Source organism: Schistocerca gregaria, chromosome 1 (assembly GCF_023897955.1).
Source record: "Schistocerca gregaria isolate iqSchGreg1 chromosome 1, iqSchGreg1.2, whole genome shotgun sequence".
In the NCBI taxonomy this organism is placed as follows: domain Eukaryota; kingdom Metazoa; phylum Arthropoda; class Insecta; order Orthoptera; family Acrididae; genus Schistocerca; species Schistocerca gregaria.
The window spans coordinates 962477434-962500961 of record NC_064920.1 but is presented as its reverse complement, the minus strand read 5'-3'; the positions used below and the strand labels follow the sequence as shown (position 1 = coordinate 962500961).

Sequence of the window (23528 nt, the reverse complement as noted above, 5' to 3'; positions counted from 1 at the left end):
TTATATCAAAGCGGTAGGTGGATCAAATCAAAATGTCCAGACACTCTGTGACCAAAATGGCACTGAAACAGAGGATGACAGACTAAAGGCCGAAATACTAAATGTCTTTTTCCAAAATTGTTTCACAGAGGAAGACTGCACTGTAGTTCTTTCTCTAAATTGTCGCACAGATGACAAAATGGTAGATATCGAAATAGACGACAGAGGGATAGAGAAACAATTAAAATCGCTCAAAAGAAGAAAGGTCGCTGGAACTGATGGGATACCAGTTCGATTTTACACAGAGTACATGAAGGAGCTTGCCCCTTCTTGCATTTGTGTACCGTAGGTCTCTAGAAGAGCGTAGCGTTCCAAAGGATTGGAAAAGGGCACAGGTCATCCCAGTTTTCAAGAAGGGATGTCAAACAGATGTGCAGAACTATAGACCTATATCTCTAACGTCGATCAGTTGTAGAATTTTGGAACAAGTGATATGTTAGAGTATAATGACTTTTCTGGAGACTAGAAATTTACTATGTAGGAATCAGCATGGGTTTCGAAAAAGACGATCGTGTGAAACACAGCTTGCGCTATTCGTCCACGAGACTCAGAGGGCCATAGACACGAGTTCCCAGGTAGATGCCGTGTTTCTTGACTTCTGCAAGGCATTTGTTACAGTTCCCTACAGTCGTTTAATGAACAAAGTAAGAGCATATGGACTGTCAGACCAATTGTGTGATTGGATTGAAGAGTTCCTAGATAACAGAACACAGCATGTCATTCTCAATGGAGAGAAGTCTTCCGAAGTAAGAGTGATTTCAGGTGTGCCGCAGGAGAGAGTCATAGAACCGTTGCTATTCACGATGTACATAAATGACCTTGTGGATTACATCGGAAGTTCACTGAGGCTTTTTGTAGATGATGCTGTGGTGTATCGAGAGGTTGTAACAATGGATAACTGTACTGAAATGCAGGAGGATCTGCAGCGAATTGAAGCATGGTACAGGGAATGGCAATTGAATCTCAATGTAGACAAGTGTAATGTGCTGCGAATACATAGAAAGATAGATCATATAAAGTTGATCGTCAGTAAAGCAGATGCCAGACTAGATTCATTGGAAGAATACTAAGGAAATACAATCCGAAAACAAAGAAAGTAGGTTACAGTATGCTTGTTCGCCCACTGCTTGAATACTGCTCAACAGTGTGGGATCCGTACCAGATAGGGTTGATAGAAGAGAGAGAGAAGATCCAACGGAGAACAGCGTGCTTCGTTACAGGATCATTTAATAATTGTGAAAGTGCTACGGAGATGATAGATAAACTACAGTGGAAGACTCTGCAGGAGAGAGGCCTTAGTAGCTCGGTACATGCTTTTGTTAAAGTTTCGAAAACATACCTTCACCGAAGAGTCAAGCAGTATATTGCTCCCTCCTACGTATATCTTGCGAAGAGACCATGAGGGTAAAATCAGAGAGATTAGAGCCCACACAGAAGCATACCGACAATCCTTCTTTCCACAAACAATACAAGACTGGAATAGAAGGGAGAACCGATAGAGGTACTCAAGGTACCCTCCGCCACACACCGTTAGGTGGCTTACGGAGTATGGATATAGATGTAGATATATTTTAGGGTTATGAGTATAACACTGGATAAAACTAATAACAACTTGAGAGCTATTTTGAGTTACAGCTTGAAACTTTCATGTTGTATTAAACACACACGGACTAATATTACATTAATTTATCAAAATTTTAAATATGTGGGTTTTTCACAAAAAGTAATTCAAAATTTTGAAAACAAAACTTTTGGTCAAAAATTTGTTTTTGTGAAATTTGAAACAAGCATATAGTTAAAATATATTAAATGCATGTTTGACTATCAGCTCAGTTTTAATTTAAAACTGAAATGTCGACCAGTTTCAGTCACTGACCATCTTCACGGATTATGGTTAAAACAGTTTAGCCCACATCCCATATGTTGTTACTTAAATAACGAGTACGTCTCGTGTATAGGGCCAGGAATTCTAGTATAATACACAGAACTTTGAAGAGCAAATGTATAGTGTTTAATTCTTTGGAATCAGACAATGTACACACACTCACTGTGTGGCTGCCAAGACCAGACTCTTTGAGTCCAGCCTCGGCAGCCAGAAACTCACACTCTCTCTCTCTCTCTCTCTCTCTCTCTCTCTCTCTCTCTCTCTCTCTCTGTGTGTGTGTGTGTGTGTGTGTGTGTGGGGGGGGGGGGGGGGGGGGGGGGTCTAGTTCTGAGAAGGCATTTTTGGCCGAAAGCTTACTCCGCTATATGGTAGAGTGGCTGTCCTTTTCGTAATATTGTCAGTATTCAGTCCTAGATTTTCCATTGTTCTGTTAAGAAAGACGATAGAAGAGATTTCGGTTACTATTGATCAGTTTCACTGCCGATATCATTTTCCAAAATTATTGAGATGATGTTTTCTAGAATAGTATCCCACCTGAGTGACAGTAATGTTCTCAGTAAATCACAGTTTAGACTTCAGAAAAGCTACTCAACCAAGAAGGCCATTTACACATTCATTTGCCAAATTTTACAGGTATTAAATAACAAAATAGTTATGCTTGGTAGGTTGTGTGGCCTACATAGTGCGGCAAATAAACGTGGGCAGTGGGACAAATAAAAGTTGCCCGAAGAATAGAGTTCCAGGGTACAAAGAAATACAGTAGACAAAAGGAAATGCAGTGCTAAGCTGACTTGAGCAGATGTTGAAAGTGACCACCATTTACCCCTTGGCCCTGGTCAGCGAGATACTGAAGTTGGACTGATGGAATTGCTGCAATCTCATTCAAAATGTTCTGCTGCAGTCTTGAAGATTATGAGGGCTGTTGCAATATGCCTTAAGCCTGAGAGCTCCCCACCCAAAGTAATTGCACACTGACAGATCCGGTGACCTGGGTGGCCAGATAGGGCTGCGACCAAACTGATGTCTGTTAACATCTCTGCCACGTGTGAAGACTGTGTAAATATGCTCCCAGATTTGGCTGGCTGTATGAGCAGTTGCATCATCCTGCTTGAAGTGTAACTGTAGGTCTTTTCATCCCCTTTTTTTAAAGCTGGTTATGTGGGTAAATTCATGTGTGATCATATCCACTCATCTGGTTCACTTTTATTTGCCCCACCTCGTATCAAAGACGTCTGACTGTATTGCAGAATTAGTGGAATAGCCAAACAATGGATAATGTCATATCTAACCAAAAGAATACAGGAAGTTATACTTAGTAATTCATCCAGAGTTATCAGGAAAGCTGTTTCCGATTGAGGAGAAATCACTTATGAGGTTCCCTAAGGCTCTACCTTAGGTCCACTATTGCTCCTCGTATAGGTAACAACCTTCCACTAATATGCAACAAGCAGAACTACACTGAAGAGCCAAAGAAACTGGTGCACCTGCCTAATATCGTGAAACACCCCCCCCCCCCCCCCCCCACACACACACACACACACACACACACACACACACACACACACACACACACAACCTCCGAGAGCATGCAGAAGTGCCACAACACGACGTGGCGTGGACTCAGCTAATGTCTGAGTGCTGGAGGGAATTGACACCATGAATCCTGCAGGGCTATCCATAAATTCATAAGAGTACTAATGGGCGGAGATCTCTTCTGAACCATATGTTGCAAGGCATCCCAGATGTGCTCAATAGTGTTCATGTCTTGGGAGTTTGGTGGTCAGCGGAAGTGTTTAAAATCAGAAGAGTGTTCCTGGACCCACTCTATAGCAATTCTGGATGTGTGGGGTGATGCATTGTCCTCCTGGAATTGCCCTAGTCCATTGGAATGCACAGTGGACATGAATGGATACAGGTAATCAGACAGGGTGTTTATGTACGTGTCACCGGTCAGAGTCGTATCTAGATGTATCTGGGGTCCCATATCACTCCAGCTGCACACGCCCCACACCATTACAGAGCTTCCACCAGCTTGATCAATCCGCTACTGACATGCAAGGTCCATGGATTCATGAGGTTGTCTCCATACCTGTACAAGGTCATCCGTTCAATACAATTTGAATTGAGACTCGTCCGACCAGGCAACTGTTTCCAGTCATCAACAGTCCATTGATGGTGTTGATGGGTCCAGATGAGGCGTAAAGTGTGTTGTGCAGTCATAAAGGGTACACTAGTGGGCCTTCGGCTCCAAATCCCTGCTTGTTGATGGCCCAGCATTGAAGTCTGCAGCAATTTGTGAAAGGGTTGCACTTCTGTCATGCTGAACGATTCTCTTCAGTCATCGTTGGTCCTGTTCTTGCAGAATCTTTTTCCGGCCGCATCCGTGTTGCAGACTTGATGTTTTGCTGGATTCCTGATATTCGTGGTACACTTGTGAAATGATTGTATGGGAAATTCTCCACTCCATCACTACCTCAGAGATGTTGTGTCCCATTGCTCTTGCACCAACAACAACACCATGTTCAAAGTCATTTAAATCTTGATAACCTGGCATTGTAGCAGCAGTAACCAATCTAACAACTGCACCAGACACTTGTTGTCTTATAGAGGCATTGCCGACTGCAGCGCTGTACTCTGCCTGTTTACATATGTTTATAATTGAATACACATGCCTATATCAGTTTCTTTGGTACTTCAGCGTTGTTCTTTTTGCAGATGACACTAACATTGTAATCAGTCGAAAAGTACATGTGGCAACAGAAGAAATGGTTAAGAATATCCTTGAAAGTTATTGAGGGTTGTCTTTTTTTTTTTTTTTTTTTCAAAACGGCACAACATACTCAGTTCTGCACATCTATTTTTTGTGCACTAATGGGTACCCTCTTAGTTCCAAAATGACATAACGTATTCATTGCAGCACATCTAGAGATACTACGCTAATGATAAGTTTAACACGTAGTAATGAAATAATGATCAAGTTGAGAACTTCAAAATAGTTAGGTCTTCATCCTGAATGAGAATTTGAACTGGAAAAAACACATTTTGGAACAATTTAGTTCAGTTACATTTGCACTTCAAATCCTTGCAAATCTTTGGGAGAGGCAAATCAGTAAACTGAATATTTTGCATATTTTCATTCAATAGTGTCTTATGGAAATTTGACACAGCAAGTAAACCAAGAACTCTTTATCCAAACACACCATTGTGAAAGACTTTAGAACCATTTGTTTAAGGAGTTAGGTACTTCAGCTATTGTTTCACAGTATATTTATTCCCTCATTAAGCTTGTAAATAATCAATTATAGTTCAGAAGTTACAATGAACCAGAAGAAAAAATGACATTCAGTACTCCATACTAAGCTTGTTGTTAGCACAAAAAAGGGTGCCAAAGCTGCAACAAAATGTTTGATTGCTTACCTAGTGATATAAAATGTCAGAGAATGAAATTAGCTTTGAAAACAAGCAGAAAACATATCTCCTTGACAACTGCTTCTATTCTGTAAGATAATTTCTATATTTGTATTCTATAAAACTTGGTGGGGAGGAGTTACTAACTTACATTTGTAAAAATGGCCAGCATATAGCCATATTTACAAATTAATATGTAATGTGAATGAAAAATGACTTGTTCCACAGCATTACACTCAGTCATACAAATTATCCATGGAACATGAAGAGGAACAAAAATTACTACATTGTTCTTTGAGTCTGAGGGTATTTCACCTGTCATATATCTTGCATACCAGGTGGTATAGTTTTGTCATGACTGGCTCTCCCTAGGATGTTGAAGGAATGTCATGTGTGCCAGGGCATTTTTTCAACTTAGATCCTTCAGTATTCTGTAAGATTCTTCTTGCAGGAACACAGTTCCAATGCCCTTTTCATCTACTTCCTTTTCAATTTGTGTAATTGATGGTTAGAGGAATTGTTCTACCTTGGTTTAGTTACTTTATTTGCAAGTATTTTTATTTATTGCATTTTGCGCCGTTGGTCAAATTCAACTTTGCAGACCATTCTCAAGTGATATAGGTGGCATTACACAAGCAGCATGGCGGCATATCATAGCTCTCATATCAATCTTGGCAGGAGGAACCTTGTCTTCTGCTGGTTTTATGATTTGCTCTCTTTACTGTAGCATTTTACAAAGTTACACATTTAACTTCTAGTATAGTACTGTCCTGTGTCTCAGTCAATAACTGTCTAATGCTCTCTTTGAAACTGTTGACAATTTCTGGTTCTGTTAATGTACCCAGGTCCTATCTCCTTAATTTTCTCCCTTTCTACTCTTTCTTCAGTTTTGATCTGCCAATCTTAAACAATAAATTAAGGCCAGAGATCACAACTGTCTCAGGAAGTGTTTTGCAGAGTTTTTTTCCTTGTCTTGCTCTTCCTACTGTTGATTTCCTGTGCCCCATCAAAATTAAATTTTCATAGTGATTTGAATAATTTCTTTTATTTCAAGGTTAAATAAGAAGGAGTCACTTTGTGGGCTTGGGTTAAGGGAGGAACAGTAGGTAGGATATAGTCAACAGTGATTTTGATTGATTGTCATGGCCCCCTTTCTTGCCTTTCCGTCTTACTTCCTGAATTGTCTTGTCCATCCAATACTCTCCAGATGAAACTGGACTCAAATTTGGGAGGATGATGGTTCAGACCAGCATTCAGCTATACAAATTTAGGTTTTCTGTGATTCCCCTAAATCGCTCCAGGCAAGTGACATGATAGTTCCTTTGCAAGGGCGTGGCTGATTTCACTTCCCCCTCCTTGACACAATCCGAGCTTGTGCTCTGTCTGTAATGATCTCGACATCAACGGGACATTAAAGCCAATCTTTGTTTCTTCTTTCCTTACTTGTTGTATTGTTGTTCTTGTTGTGGTCTTCAGGCCAGAGACTGGTTTGATGCAGCTCTCCATGTTACTCTATCCTGTGCAAGCTTCTTCATCTCTGAGTAATTAATGCAACCTAGGTCCTTCTGAATCTGCTTAGTGTATTCATCTCTTGGTCTACCTCTACTATTTTAACCCTCCACGATACCCTCCAATACTAAATTGGTGATCCCTTGATGCCTCAGTACGTGTCCTACCAACCAGTCCCTTCTTTTAGTCAGGTTGTGCCACAAATTCCTCTTCTCCCCAATTTTATTCAGTAACTTCTCATTACTTACATGATCTACCCATCTAATATTCAGTATTCTTCTGTAGCACCACATTTCAAAAGCTTCTATTCTCTTCTTGTCCAAACTATTTATCGTTCACGTTTCACTTCCATAGATGGCTACACTCCATACAAATACTTTCAGAAATGACTTCCTGACACTTAAATCTATACTCAATGTTAACAAATTTCTCTTCTTCAGAAACGCTTTCCTTGCCATTGCCAGTCTACATTTTATATCCTCCCTACTTCGACCATCATCAGTTATTTTGCTCCCCAAATAGCAAAACTCCTTTACTACCTTAAGTGTCTCACTTCCTAATCTAATCCCCTCAGCATCACCTGACTTCATTTGACTACATTCCATTATCCTCGTTTTGCTTTTGTTGATGTTCATGTTATATCCTCCTTTCAAGACACTGTCCATTCCATTCAGTTGCTCTTACAGGTCCTTTGCTGTCTCTGACAGAATTACAGTGACATCTGCAAACCTTAAAGTTTTTATTACTTCTCCATGGATTTTAATTCCTGCTCCGAATTTTTCTTTTGTGTCCTTTACTGCTTGCTCAATATACAAATTGAATAACATAAGGGAAAAGCTTAAACTCTGTCTTACTCCCTTCTCCACGACTGCATTCCTTTCATGCCCCTCTACCCTCATAACTACCATCTGGTTTCTGTACAAATTGTAAATAGCCTTTTGCTCCCTGTATTTTACCCCTGCCACCTTCAGAATTTGAAGGAGAGTATTCCAGTCAACATTGTCAAAAGCTTTCTCTAAGTCTACAAATGCTAGAAACGTAGGTTTGCCTTCTTTAATCTTTCTTCTAAGGTAAGTCAAAGGGTCAGTATTGCCTCGCGTGTTCCAACATTTATACGGAATCCAAACTGATCTTCCCCAAGGTCAGCTTCTACCAGTTTTTCCATTAGTCTGTAAAGAATTCGTGTTAATATTTTGCAGCCATGACTTTTTAAACTGATAGTTCGGTAATTTTAACATTTGTCAACACCTGCTTTCTTTGGAATTGGAATTATTTTATTCTTCTTGAAGTCTGAGGGTATATCGCCTGTCTCATACATCTTGCTCACCAAATGGTAGAATTTTGTTAGGCCTGGCTCTCCCAAGGCTGTTAGTAGTTCTAATGGAATGTTGTCTACTCCCAGGGCCTTTTTTCGACTTAGGTCTTTCAGTGCTCTGTCAAACTCTTCACGCAGTATCATATCTCCGATTTCATCTTCATCTACGTCCATTTCCATAATATTGTCCCAAGTACATCACCCTTATATAGACCCTCTGTATACTCTTCCACCTTTCTGCTTTCCCATCTTCGCTTAGGACTGGTTTGCCATCTGAGCCCTTGATATACATACAAGTGGTTTTCTTTTCTCCAAAGGTCTCTAATTTTCCTGTAGGTAGTATCTATCTTACCCTTAGTGATATACGCTTGTTTCTCCTTACATTTGTCCTCTAGTCATCTTTGCTTGGCGATTTTGCACTTCATGTCAATCTCATTTTTGAGATGTCTGTATTCCTTTTTGCCTGCTTCATTTACTGTATTTTTATATTTTCTCCTTTCATCAATTAAATTCAATATTTCTTCTGTTACCCAAGGATTTCTACTAGCCCTTCTCTTTTTACCAACTTAATCCTCTGTGGTCTTCATTATTTCATCTCTCAAAGCTTCCCATTCTTATTCTACAGTATCTCTTTCCCCTGTATTTGTCAATCATTCCCTAATGCTATCTCTGAAACTCTCTGCAACCTCGGTTCTTTCAGTTTATGCAGGTCCCATCTCTTTAAATTCCCACCTTTCTGCTGTTTCTTCAGTTTTAATGTACAGTTCATAACCAATAAGTTGTGGTCAGAGTTCACATCTGCCCCTGGAAAAGTATTACAATTTAAAACCTAAATCTCTACCTTACCATTATATAATCTATCTGAAATCTTCCAGTGTCTCCAGGCCTCTTCCATGTGTTACGACTTCTGCACCATTTTTTTAGCAGCAGGCAGAGTGATTGCGCCCAAGACTGATACGGCGTGGAGTTTTACAATTATTTATTGAACTTTCTTTACAATTTATCCCTCATCGTCACTGCCCAGCCCTGCAGATCCCTCCGCCTGGCTGCTGCTGTGTAGATTCTCCAGCAATGCACGCAACACGTGCCGCTGATCGCACTCAGGAGCCTCAGGCCACCAGTGCTCCGCTGACACCAGGATGCCCTGTGGTTGAGGTGAACTCGTCGCTGCTTGGCGCCCCATTACGGGCATGCCCACGGACCTGCGTTACCGTGAGGTCAGCTGCCAACGCCTGCTGCACCGGCGGCTGGGAAGCCGTCAGTCATGGTGTAATACAATGCTGTTAACCAGTTCCTGCAGCAATTTAGCCATTTCCAACTTCCTTTCCACTATAACCATTCGCGTTTGTACCTGTTCCAGATCCGTATTCAATAATTTCTGTGTTTGTTCTATATATGCTCGTAACCCTGTAGCCAACTCACACACCACGCATGTCACATTCAACAACTCTGTACCTAATCCCTGTATCTCTGTTCTATGTATATCCACTAATTTCCCTATACTTTCCTCCCTGTCATGTATAACTGTTAAAGAATTGTTCAAACACTCAATATCGTCTCTATCCGCTGTTCCAAAAATTGTTTTCAGCAGCTTCCCACCTGCATTTTTTACTCTCTTTCTCCTCCCTGGAATCATACTTACGACTTGGCGCAGTTGTTCCCTTATTTCCTTACATGACCTATCCAAAGCCTTGTGCTCTTCTTGCACATCCTGTAATATTTTGTTCTTAGATGCAACCGTTTCCAAACCTCCTGTAGCTGCCGCATCTCGTTCCTTGGCTGTAGGATGTTGAATGCCAGCCGAAGCGTCCCCTCGTGACTCGTGAGGACCACATCTGGTTGTTTCCCGAACAACACCCCACTTCACAACGGCATATTCTGTACCTGGCCAGCTTGTGTCAGCTGCCAGAGGACTACGCCCCATACTATCCACTTGTACCCCATCCTGCATCACCTACAGAATGGACCCCTTAATACCAATAAAATAACTCTAGTCCGTGCGCGAAAATAATACACACATGATAATTACTGCTAACTTCACATCCGTCAAATGAAACTTATATCTAATACCCGGTTTGCCGTCTGCCTCTGGCGCTTCTTTTCGCTTTCTGCCAGAAGGAGAAGTACATATACATGGATCTACTACACCCTGGAATGGCTTAACTCTATTAACGTGAACCACCGTTGTCTTGGGAGGCAATTGTAATTTTACACTGACAGGTGATGTCATTTCCACTACCTGGTAAAGTCCCTGGAACTTGTTTGTGAAAGTCTTGGTTCTCCCTTTTGGAACATACGGATTAGCTAGTAGCACCCATTGGCCTACTCTGTACGGTGGCAACTTCCTCGTTGTACCTCCCATCTGTTCTTGTTGTTCCAATGCTTTCGTGTTAGCTCGTCTAACTCTCTGCCATACTTCCTTAATGGTTTTCACAAATTGCCTTACATGCTTTCCCTCCGCTCCCAGCCTTGAACGAAGCATGCGAAAAGGTGATGGCATCTTCCGCCCATACACCACTTAGTACGTCGACAATCCTATCGACATGCGTACCTTACTATTATATGCACTGGTTACAAATTGCAAGTACACATCCCAGTCGGTGTGTTTACTACTTACATAGAGACTCAACATCTTAGCGATCGTGTGATGCACTCTCTCCGTTTGTCCGTTTGCTTGCGGATGGAATGGACTAGTCCATAGTTACTTTACCTTCAGTAACTTACACAGTTGCTTCATCAGATCAGACGTGAAATTAGTACCTTGATCCAAGATTAAGGACTGAGGTATCCTATACCTGAGTAATCAATTATTAACTAAAGCTTTTGCCACCGCACTTGCTTTCTGATCTGGTAATGGGACCATGACTAAATACCTAGAAAAGTGGTCAGTCACTGTTAACACATACTTATTCCTTGCTGTACTCCTATAAATGGGCCTGCTACATCAATTCTGATTTGTTGCAAAAGTCTGCCTGGCTCTGGTAATCTTTGAAGCTGAATCTTTTGATAGCTCAAGTCCGCACACTGTGGGCATGGCACACTATTCCTGGTGTACTCGTCCATGTCTTGATGTTGTGTCCTCCACCAAAACTTTTCCACTATCCGCCTATCTGTAGGTCTTCTCCCACCATGTCCTGAAAGAAAATCGTCATGTGCCTGTTGCAAAACTTCAGATCTTAACGTTGTTGGTACAACGACGCGCGGGCCGCATTTCATTGACCTGCAAAGTAACCTGTCCTCTACTAGGAACTGCGGTTGCTTTCTGAACAGTTGGGAATCACTATCCATGGCTTGTGCCCTTTTCCACTCATCTTCAGTCACCACTGTTACTTGTAATACTGCCACTTTCCTACTCAATGCGTCAGCATTGACATGTTTCACACCTGGCTTGAGTATCACCCTATAATCGAACTCACTAACAATTCCTTCTCCGTCGTGGAGTAATTTTGTTCCGCCTTGTTAAGTTGATGAGACATGAAAGCAATCAGATGTTCTTTGCCATCAATTTCTTGCCCAATTACAACCCCAAGAGTGTGATTAGATGCGTCACATTGTAGTATAAACTCCTTCGAAAAGTCTGGAAACTTCAAAACTGGATCTGATGTCAGTATCCATTTCAACTCTTGAAATGCTTTCTCCCACTCAGACATCCACTGGAAGGTAACACCTTTTCTTAGCAACTTAGTCAGTGGCCTCGCTATTTCTGCGAACCCCTGTACGAATTTTCGATAATAGCTCGCAAGACCAATATACGATTGCAGTTGTTTAACTGTTGCGGAACTGGAAAATCTCATAGTGCAGAAGTGAGACGAGGGTCTGTCCTTACCCCGTCCTGACTGATAACATGCACGAGATAATTTACTTGTGCTTGCGCAAAATGGCTTTTGTCCAAACTTAATGTTAGCCATGCTGCCTCTAATCTTTTAAACACCTCCTCTAACCGTTCCACATGCTGCTCTATATCTCTTGAAAAATCTATAATGTCATCCAGATACACCATGCATTTTTCCGGTTTCAGCCTGCGGAGGACTCCATCCAACAATCTCTGAAATGTTGCTGGAGCATTTTTTAGTCCAAACGGCATTTTTTTATACTCGAAGTGACCACAATGCATCGTAAATGCTACTTTTTGCCAGTTCTCCGGATATACTTCAATCTGGTGATAACTGCTTCGCAAATCCATAGCAAAGAAAAATTTACACTGCCCTAGGTTGTCTATTGTTTCTGTGATATTCGGAATCAGATATACGTCCGCCACTGTCCATTCATTCAGATGTCTGTAATCGCAACAAAAGTGAAATTTTTTTGACCCGTCCAGTGTCTTCTTCGGGACTAGGACCACGCTACTAGACCAAGGACTATTACTGTGTTGGATTAGCCCATCTTCCAGTTGTTGCTCTACTAATTGCTCTTCTACTGGTTGTAATTGTTTCAGTAGTCTGTATATTTTACGATACACTGGAGCGTGATCCCCAGTCGGAATACGATGCTGTGTTATCGGTGTAGCAGGTAACGCACCCTGTGCTTCAAACAATGCTTTATACTTTAGTAATAATGTTTCCATACCCGGACGATCATTTCCCCTCAAATGATTTACCTTGTCACAAAGTGCAGAAGTGCTGATGGTTTGCTTTACATCATAGTCTAGCCTCGAACTATTGATGTCCTCTTCATCCATTAACTCTACTGTGGCTATTACTAATCCCTTCGGCAGATCGACATCATCCCGCCCAAAGTTATCTAAACTCACCGGAACCATAAACTGCCCGTTAATGTCCGTTACCTGTGATACACTCCTACGAATAAAGCAGTGCTTTTCATCTAAAACCTCATTACTCGGTAGTAGCTCTATCAAGAATAACCCCCTGCTGTGGCTCATCGACATCCACTGGTACCCAGATCAACTGTACCAGTTCATACTTTGTCACACGAAATCATCTTTAATGCACTTGTATGCAGTTTAGTTGGTATCACCTTAGCTATCAGTGCACCTTGCAACTCCGAAACATTTGCAACGGCTGTACCCATTGAGAACAAGTTCCCATAGAGTTCCAGCGTATGTTGCGAAAGGTCAATTTTGGCGTGATGTTGAATCATAAAGTCCAACCCAAGTATCGCTGAAAATCCCTGTCCCACAGTTGACACCACCTCCATTTGCTACTGGAACCACACGTTTCCTATCTTAAACTTGAGCTGTGCTGTCCCTAGCGAATCTAATTTTTTTATCACCTACTGCGCGCAATCTGTATCTCAGAACTTCCAATCCTTTCTTGCCCACGAGGTCCACACTGACAACTGATACATGCGCTCCAGTATCCACAAAAACTCTTTGCCACTTGTATTTTATCCAGACCATCAAACTACAATCCATCTCTTCGTGCACTCTTTGAGTACCTCTTTTCACTGGGAATGCCTCCCGACAGCTGGAACAATCCCTTTTTCATTTAACAGTTTTTTGCCTGCTGTATCATTAACCCGTTTCTTGGCTTTACACTGCCGTGCCTTATGTCCTATTTTCTGACAATTGAAACCCTCCGGTTCCCGACATTGTCCCTTAAAATGACCTTGCTTCCCTCAACAGTACCACTCTTTGGAATTTTCTTGTCATTGCGACTTGTAGTGGTGCTATCCACTTCCTGCAAATGTGTAGTTACACGCAATGCTGCTGCTAAGTCACTTGGATTTTCCATCCGTATCCAGTGTGAAAAATCTGTGTGACCCCTCGCAAAAATGCATCTAAAGCTCTATTCTCTGTTTCTGTCAATAGAACTTCATTTGCACTCGCATCTTGCGTTAACTCATACGTGTGCACATTCATTCTCTTAATTATGTCTGAAAATACTTCTACCGTTTCACCCGTTTTTTACATCATCCTCCCCAATTTTTCTCTAAAAAATCTGGCACTGTTTTGTTTCCTAAACCTTTTAAATAATCCCCCAGCCAACTCTGTGAACGTAGTAGCATCCTTTAACCCTTCGTGGTATGCCACATAAGTCTTTGCGTCTCCTACTAACCGTAACCTCACCATTTGCGAACACATTTCATCCGACCAGCCACACAGTTTAGCCGTACAATGTACGTCACCAATGAAAACATTCACATCCTCTGATGTTTTACCCAAGAAGGAAGGCATCAAATTAGCCCCTGAACAATCTGCCACACCGGAAAAGACAGTACCCTTGTATTGTCCACTATCGCTTCCCGAGCCTGATTGAGTATTTTGCAACAATTGTTGCTCCATCCTCTGCATGTGCTGCTTTTGCAACTTATTTTCTTCAATCATTTTCTTAACTTGCTCTGTCAATGCGAGTATGGCATCACTTGTCCCGGTTGCACGTGTCTCTGGCATTTTCTGTGTGGTATACCTCACCTCACAAAAATAAAATTGTATTACCCAGATGCAAGTTAATTCCTAGCACGTCTAATGGCAAGCCATCTAGACTTACTACATTGCCCCGTTACATGACCATAGAAGCCACACACATCACAAGTGCTTGGTACAAATTTATCGCAAGGAACGACGTGACCTGTTAATCCACACACTACACATTTAGTTGGTACTAAGTTAACGTGATTATCATTCCCTCAAAACTGTCCACAGGGCTGCTAGGCCTTTCAAATGACACTCTCACATCCCGTAATGATACCCTCAACATGTCTAGTTACACAGAAAACATAGAGAGAAGGCAGTTGCTGGACTCACCGTATTCGGTGTTTCTTGGTTGCTCGGCACAGTGCTAGTCAAAGTCGTGGCATGGGTGCACCTGACACCACTTGTTTCGACTTCTGCACCACTTGTTAGCAGCAGACACAGTAGCTGCACCAAGGGCTGAGATGGCGTGGAGTTTTACAATTATTTATTGAACTTTCTTTACAATATCTCCCTCGTTGTCGTTGCCCAGCCCTGCAGATCCCTCCGCCTGACTGCTGCTCCGACAATGCACGCAACGCGTGCCGCTGATAGCACTCGGGAGCCTCAGGCCACCAGTGTTCTGCTGCCCTGTGGTTGAGATGAACTCGGCGCTCCAGTACAGGCACGCCCACGGAGCCGCGTCACCATGTGGTCAGCTGCCCACGCCTGCTGCACCAGTGTCTGGGGAGCCATCAGTCGCGATGTCCGCGAGGCCCCACCATGGACGGACCATGCGCCGTGGGGCCGGGTTGCCCTGAAGTCCGGGCGTCAGTCCCCGGTGGCGCATGTGACCAAGAAAAAACTGGTAGAAGCTGACCTCGGGGAATATAAGTTTGGATTCCGTATAAATGTTGGAACACGTGAGGCAATACTGACCCTACGACTTATCTTAGAAGCTAGATTAAGGAAGGGCAAACCTACGTTTCTAGCATTTCTAGACTTAGAGTAAGCTTTTGACAATGTTGATTGGAATACTCTCCTTCAAATTCTAAAGGTGGCAGGGGTAAAATACAGGGAGAGAAAGGCTATTTACAATTTGTACAGAAATCAGATGGCAGTTATTAGTCGAGCGGTATGAAAGGGAAGCAGTGGTTGAGAAGGGAGTGAGACAGGGTTGTTTCCTATCCCCGATGTTATTCAATCTGTATATTGAGCACGCAATAATGAAAACAAAAGAAAAATTCAGAGTAGGTATTAAAATCGATGGAGAAGAAATAAAAACTTTGAGGTTCGCCGATGACATTGTAATTCTGTCAGAGACAGCAAAGGACTTGGAAGAGCAGTTGAACAGAATGGATAGTGTCTTGAAAGGAGGATATAACATGAACATCAACAAAAGCAAAACGAGGATAATGGAATGTAGTCGAATTAAGTCAGGTGATGCTGAGGGAATTAAATTAGGAAATGAGACACTTAAGGCAGTAAAGGAGTTTTGCTATTTGGGGAGCAAAACAACTGATGATGGTCGAAGTAGAGAGGATATAAAATGTAGACTGGCAATGGCAAGGAAAGCGTTTCTGAAGAAGAGAAATTTGTTAACATTGAGTATAGATTTAAGTGTCGGGAAGTCATTTGTGTAAGTACTTGTATGGAGTGTAGCCATGTATGGAAGTGAAACATGGACGATAAATAGTTTGGACAAGAAGAGAATAGAAGCTTTCGAAATGTGGTGCTACAGAAGAATGCTGAAGGTTAGATGGGTAGATCACATAACTAATGAGGAAGTATTGAAGAGGATTGGGGAGAAGAGAAGTTTGTGGCACAACTTGACTAGAAGAAGGGATCGGTTGGTAGGACATGTTATGAGGCATCAAGGGATCACCAATTTAGTATTTGAGGGCAGCGTGGAGGGTAAAAATCATAGAGGAAGACCAAGATATGAATACACTAAGCAGATTCAGAAGGATGTAGGTTGCAGTAGGTACTGGGAGATGAAGAAGCTTGCACAGGATAGAGTAGCATGGAGAGCTGCATCAAGCCAGTCTCAGGACTGAATACCACAACAACAACAACAACAACAACAACAACAAACCCACTTCTGCATTACCCCTATTTGAGTTTGTATTTATAGCCCTGTATTCACCTGACCAGAAGTCTTGTGCCTCCAGCCACTGAACTTTACTAATTCCCACTATATCTAGCTTTAAACTATCCATTCCCATTTTTAAATTTTCTAATCTACCTGCCCGATTAAGGGATCTGACATTCAACACTCTGATACATAGAACGCCAGTGTTCTTTCTCCTGATAACGATGTTCTCTTGAATAGTACCCGCCTAGAGATCCGAATGTGGGACTATTTTACTTACGGAATATTTTATCCGAGAGGACGCCATCATCATTTAACCATACCGTAAAGCTGCATGCCCTCAGGAAAAATTACGGCTGTAGTTTCCCCTAGCTTTCAGCCATTCATAGTACCAGTGCAGCAAGGCCATTTTGGTTAATGTTACAATGCCAGATCAGTCAATCATCCAGGCTGTTGCCCCTGCAACTACTGAAAAGGCTGCTACCCCTCATCAGGAACCACATGTTTGTCTGGCCTCTCAACAGAAACCCTTCTTTTTGTGGTTGCACCAACGGTTTGGCCATCTGTATCTCTAAGGCACACAAGCCTCCCCACCAACGGTGAGGTCCATGGTTCATGGGGGGGGGGGGGGGGGGCTTTCTTTCCTTATCAGATGAAAAAGTCTAGTTTTACAAAGTCAACGACTTCTGTCAACTTTTGTGAGTTTTTGTGCTTGCCTCTAACTGGTAAGTAAAAAATTGGTCTTGTCTATATTTGATTGAAGTTTCATTTCCAATATTTTTGCTATAGATTTTTATGCTATAATATAAAAAATTTAGTTTAAGGACTACACAGAATATGATAATTTTGTTATTATTTATTTGCAAATGATAATTTAAATGTATGTTTGCGATTTAGCTATACATTAGCCAGGTCAGACCCACATTGTGTGGATCTGTAACTTTTCAAGGGCAGTCATTGGATTTATATAGTACTTGTTTAACACTGGCTATGTGTATCATGTTTTGAAAGTAGGTTACTACTAGTTTATTGTTTCAAAAGAAATTATGGCGGAGAAATTGACTGATTGGGTTGCAGTTTGTCAAACAGCTTGCAGTAATGTACAATTTAGAATGACTCATAAGAAGGGTGTTTATTCTGGAAAATATGTTCCAAAGTGTATGAAGAGAGTAAAGATTCTTATTATTTGGCTTACTATAATATCTATTGTAGCTATAAAATTAATCAGAGTAACTTAGATCATTCTGTGCTATATTTTTCGCATGTATGAATCTCAGTTAAATAATTATGTAATTGAACAGTTGAAAATCCATGATGGAATGTAAGAATATTGTGAAAAGGAAAGTTGCCATTCACCATATAGCAGAGATGCTGAGTCGCAGGTAGACAAACAAAAAGACTGAAGTCATGTGTGCGCGAGTTGCTTTTGCTTGAGTGTGTTTGTCTTCTAATCTTCACTAAGCGCTTACTGGCCAAAAGCTTTATTTGTGACAGTCTTGTTGTTGTGCCTGTTTGCGACTCAGCATCTCTGCTGTATGGTGAGCAGCAACTTCCCTTTTCACAATATAATTATTTAATTTGATAGATAAAATCTACTCACCAAGCAGCGGCAGAACACACACACATAAAAGATGGTTATAATTCGCTGCTTTTGGAGCCAGTGGCTGCTTCTTCAGGCAGAAGGGATGAAGGGGAAGGAAGAGGAGTGAAGGAAAAGGACTGGAGGAGAGATCTAGGAAAATGGATAGATATCGGGAAGGTCACCCAGAACTGCGGGTCAGGGGAGACTTACCGTACAGAATGAGAAGGAAAGACTGATTGTTGGAAACTGCATCAGACGAGATTTGAAAACCTGAGAGATTAAAGGTGGAAGACAGTGTAATATGCAGACAGAGATTACTGCTTAAATATCATGCATGAGTTAGTAAGAGTGAAAAGCTAAGTGCATTGTATGTGACCCGAGGTGGGAGGGGGTCGTTGAAAAAAGATAGATGGGAAAGACAATGAAAGATGTAGAAAACTAAAACAGAGTTAAGCAAAGAGCAGTTACAGTGAAGAAACACTTAAACAGAAAAACATAATGTAAATTAAGGCCATGTGGATGGCTAGAACCAGGTGCATGGTGTAGTACTAGTTCCCACTGCGGGGTTATGAAAAACTTGTCAGGGATGAATCCAGATGGCGCATGTGGTGAAACGGGCACCAAGGTCATGAATGTTATGTTGCAGAGCATGCTCTGCAGCAGGATATTGTGAGTTGCCAGTGTACACCTCTGCCTATGCCCATCATCCTAATTGATAATTTGGTGGTAGTCATGCCGATGTAGAAGACCAAGCAGTGTTTACATAACAGCTGATATAATACATGTAGTTTCGCTGTTGGCTCTCTCTTTGATAGTATATGTTTTGCCAGTTACAGGGCTATTATAGGAGGTGGTACGAGGGGCATAGGCAAGTCTTGTAGCGGGGACAGTCACAGGGGTAGGAGCCATGTGGTAGGGAGATGGGTGCAGAAGGATCATAGGATGTTACAAGAATATTGCAGAGATTGGGAGGGCAGTGGAAAGATTTTCTAGGTATGGTGAGGAAAATTTCAGATAGAACGGATCTCATTTCAGGGCATGATTTTTAGGACGTCATACCCCTGTCGAAGTAGCTGATTAACATATTCCAGACCAGGATAATACTGAGTCACCAATGGTGTGCTCCGAAGTTATTTTTTGGCGGGATCTGCAGTACCAGGATTGGATGTGATGGCCCAGGAAATTTACTTTTTAACTAGGATGGTGCGGTAATTATGTGCAGTGAAGGCTGAGATGAGAATGGTGGGGAATTACAGTAAAGAGTCTGCTTTTGAACAAATACATTTTCCTCTGATGCCAAGGCTATATAGAGGGAACGTTTAACATGGAAAGAATGGCAATTGTCAAAATGTAAATATTGTTGTTTGTTGGTAGGTTTAATGTGGATGGAAGTATGTAGCTGGCCTTTGGTGAGGATGAGATCAACATCATGGAAAGTGGCATGGAATTCGAAATAGGACCATGGGAAATTTAATTGGGAGAGGGTATTCACAGTTTGCAGGAATTTTGGCAGGTCAGCCATACCAAGAATCTATGTGCTAAAGATTTCATCAATGTATTTAAACCAGACCAGGGGCTGAAGACTTATAGATCCCAGGAATGCCCCCTCCAAGCAACCCATGAAAAGGCTGGCATAGAAAGGAGCCATCCTGGTTCCCATGGCCGTACCCCTGATCTGTTTGTATGTCTGCCCCTCAAAGGTGAAGGAGTTGTTGGTAAGTATAAAGTTGATTAATGTAAGTAGGAATGATGTCGTAAGTTTGGAATCAAGTGGACACTGACTGAGAAAATGTCCAGAGCAGACAGACCATGTATGTGGGGGATGTTGGTGTAGATGGAGGTTGCATCAATGGTGACAAGCAAGGTGTGTGGTGGGAGTGGGACAGGCCCGGATTTCAGATGTTCTAGGAAATGGTTGGTATCTTTGATGAATGAGGGGATAATTTTGTCAATAATTGATTGTTTTCTCAGTTAAATAATCGTTGTATTACTCATTATGAAACATGTAACTCAGTGAATGAAATGCTGTGCCTCATACATGAAGGTTAGAATGTTCTAAGTGGATCTGAAAATTTGTGAAGACAATATAGCACTTTTATAACCACAGAAATGAAATTTTACAGAAGTTATGCTAATGATGGCAGGACAAATTACCATGATTTTGCTGTATTTCTGTATGAGTTCCATGCCTTTTCATAACACTAATACACATCATAGTATTTTTCTTTACATTATGACATCTGATGGATTAAGCTGTAAGGATGCCAATGCCGACAGACAGATGCATGCATGTGGTATGAAATGTAGGAAAGAAGTGGCTGCAATTGACTACTGCTTAATATAAAAGTGAAGAGAAACATCAGTGTTAAGAATTTCGTTGAAGTTTTCCATGTTTTGACGTTATGTTTAAACTCTAATGCTGGAATGATTTATAAGGGAACCAGAAGTTATTAGACATAAAACAGTGAGTTTTCTTTGGATTAGGAAATAGGGAATTCAGAGGGCACTGCATGTACACACTTTATTTCTTAGCCACACTTTGCTGTTTATAGTATTACTCATTGTTAATAATTATACATTTTCAGGGAAGCTTACAACCACCTTGCTTGTAAGTCCTCAAATATTTTTGCAGTTACCTTGTACATGTGCATATAGCACTGCAAATTTTTGCAGTGATAATATTATATATCGATACATGAAATTCATTATCATACAACTAAAAATCAGTATACACCCTTTATGATACACTTAGTATTGCTAGAATAACTCATACATATTTTACTAATTCATGACATGCTGTCCGCAGGTATTTGATGAGGCAGTCCGTGCTGTATTACGACCAGAACCTCAGAAAAGACGCCAAAGAAAATGTGCTATACTGTAAAAATTAAGAACAAAAGAACTATATATACAGAAGTGTGTAACTCGATTACACTTAACGGTAAGAGTGTGATAAACGTTTTTAAGGGAAGTAGTTATGTGTTTTAGTTTAAGTGTGCTCTAGAGAACTGAAATGACTTCTAAACAGTTATGGTACTTACAGGAAAAAAGGGAGCAGAGCTTGGCATTCAAACTTGGTCAGTTAGTACAGGAGATTTCATGTGTAAAATTGTTGTGGCCTAGCCCCCGCAGTCTTGAGCTTAGATTTGTTTGAGTGCAAAGTTTATATTGGTGGCCAGTTTGTTGTTCTGTGGCAAAATAAGATTAAACTACTGAATTTAAAAAAAAAAAAATTGTGGTTCACACATATATTAGGGCATGCAGCAGATATGGTAAATCAGGATTAGAATACATTTTTCATGCTAGCAGTGGCATGTTTTCAGGGATTCCTTTGATGGATTTTATTTATAAACTGATGACTGATATATACATAAATATGACTTAAGTAAGTACTGCAAAATGCTATTTGATTATATCTGAAAATAGAATCTAAACACTTTTCACAGCAGGGGACTTCAAAAAGTAAGTTACACACTACCATTGCAGTCACGTAACTTTCATTGAATGCTGTGCTACACACACAAGTGACACAGATACACAACATTATTTTTCAACATAGTCACCAAGTGTGTATAAGCAATGGTCTGAACGTTCTACCAATTGCTCAGTTTCTCAGTGATAGCTACCAGCTTCTTGAACATTTCCCATGTCTGCGTGGCTTTGATCGAATTATTGGCACCATTTCCCTACAGCTCTATGCGACATTGCCTTTGGTCCATTACCCCACCAGAAATTTATGGGGAATCTGTGCAATTTAGATACTTTCCCACAAAAATTGTACTGCCCCTCTTACTTCGACTATGAAGCATGTTTCCTGTTGCTGTTCCATTTATTTCCCATACTGTGATGCATCTGTTGTCCATATGGCATTGTGTATGCAGGAAAAGCAGAACATCTCATCTAACAATGCACAACTCTTGTTATGCAGTGATTTTAGCTTGGGAAGACAAGCATAACTTATTTTTTGAAGTCACTAAGTATATTGTCCATTCTACAAGTTTTCTATGACATTGTAAAAAAAGATACTTTTTTCTGCAAAACAGTGACGTATTTGGCATTCAGCAATCTGCGCAAATGTGAAACTCCTATGTCCAGGAAACACACACGTGAAACAACTTGCTGCGTTTTATTCTTCATCTCGGGTAGATGGCATGGAACAACATTGCAGTTGGTGGTGGCAAAGGCTTTATCTACTGGAGAATTTCCTTGCATTGTCTTTGTCAACACATTCCTCCTCCTCTTCTTCTTCACTCTCTTGTTCCTCTTTTATTCTCTCATCTGTATGTGAAATTACAGGTTATTGTTGAATGCAGACCTAGTGTTGCATTGAAAGTACGTATTGCCACATTGTTGTGAGGAAATAAAAGTAATATAAGATACATTAACTTATTACATCCTATTCTTAACACCTTCTGCTTCATAATTATGAAAAATAAGTAGGTATTACCTTTATTTCTCAAAGCCACGCTAACACTGCAAAAAACAGGTTTCTTCCATCAGATGTGGAAACTTGCTGGGAAATTGCAGAAATGAAAACAAGTGTTGCACAGAAAGCACATAGCGTAAAGTACAAGCTGCTAACAGACACAGTAAGTTTAGTTATGAGTCCGAGCTGGTTGGGGGAATTTGATGTAGCTTATATGCTACATGAGGACTGAGGAGGCTAGACAGAGAAATGTAGAATCCACAAGAAAAGTAATTTTACTTCTTGAATTTTGGAAGTGTGTGTTATGTTTAATTTTTTAATTGTTCATTCTTGTAGAACAAATACTTTCTATGAGGTTATTTGCACAACCCCAAAAGATTATACCATAAGAAATCAAGGTGTAGCGGTATGCAGAGTATATCAACATTTCTCTGTGGGTAATAAGACAATGACATATACTTAAAATTGCAAAACAAGCTAAACAGATGTTTTGGTCAACATATGTACATTTGGTGGACATACGTTCAGTAAAAGGTAATAGCCATTGTGGAGATGCTGATTCGTTTATTCCAATCCAAGTGGCTCATGAAATGTATTTATTGTCTCTTTGCTTACAGATTTGTTAAATTTGTGGGCAATAGTGACAAGAGTATTGTGTTACACAGTTTCCTTACATTCAGATATATTTGTATTGGTGTTGCAGAAGTCAGGACTATTGCACAGCTGGCCACAGAGAGATTTGTTGACCATGGAGACAGAATTAATTTGTCGACCAGGTCAAAGTTCAGAATACAAACAAGGTTATTTGTCATTTAGTGGTAACTTTGCTCAGAAAAAAAGTTTAAATCTGTGCTAGTGCCATAGGTATAAACTTTGATGGAGTAGAAACTAACAGGTTGTTTCAATTCATATTATGCCTGACT

The 23528-nt window shown here is 40.9% G+C and overlaps 1 protein-coding gene across 2 annotated transcripts in view; it reads left to right on the top strand.

The window, feature by feature from the left end:
• Nucleotides 1-23528, top strand: part of LOC126276397 (ras-related C3 botulinum toxin substrate 1) — a 101286-nt gene that overhangs the window by 60006 nt on the left and 17752 nt on the right. For both annotated transcript variants that reach the window (XM_049977273.1, XM_049977272.1), the window contains exon 6: nt 20986-21120. In XM_049977273.1, coding sequence (XP_049833230.1) covers nt 20986-21063 — 78 coding nt within the window. In that variant the 3' untranslated portion in view covers nt 21064-21120. The remainder of the gene's footprint in view (nt 1-20985; nt 21121-23528) is intronic.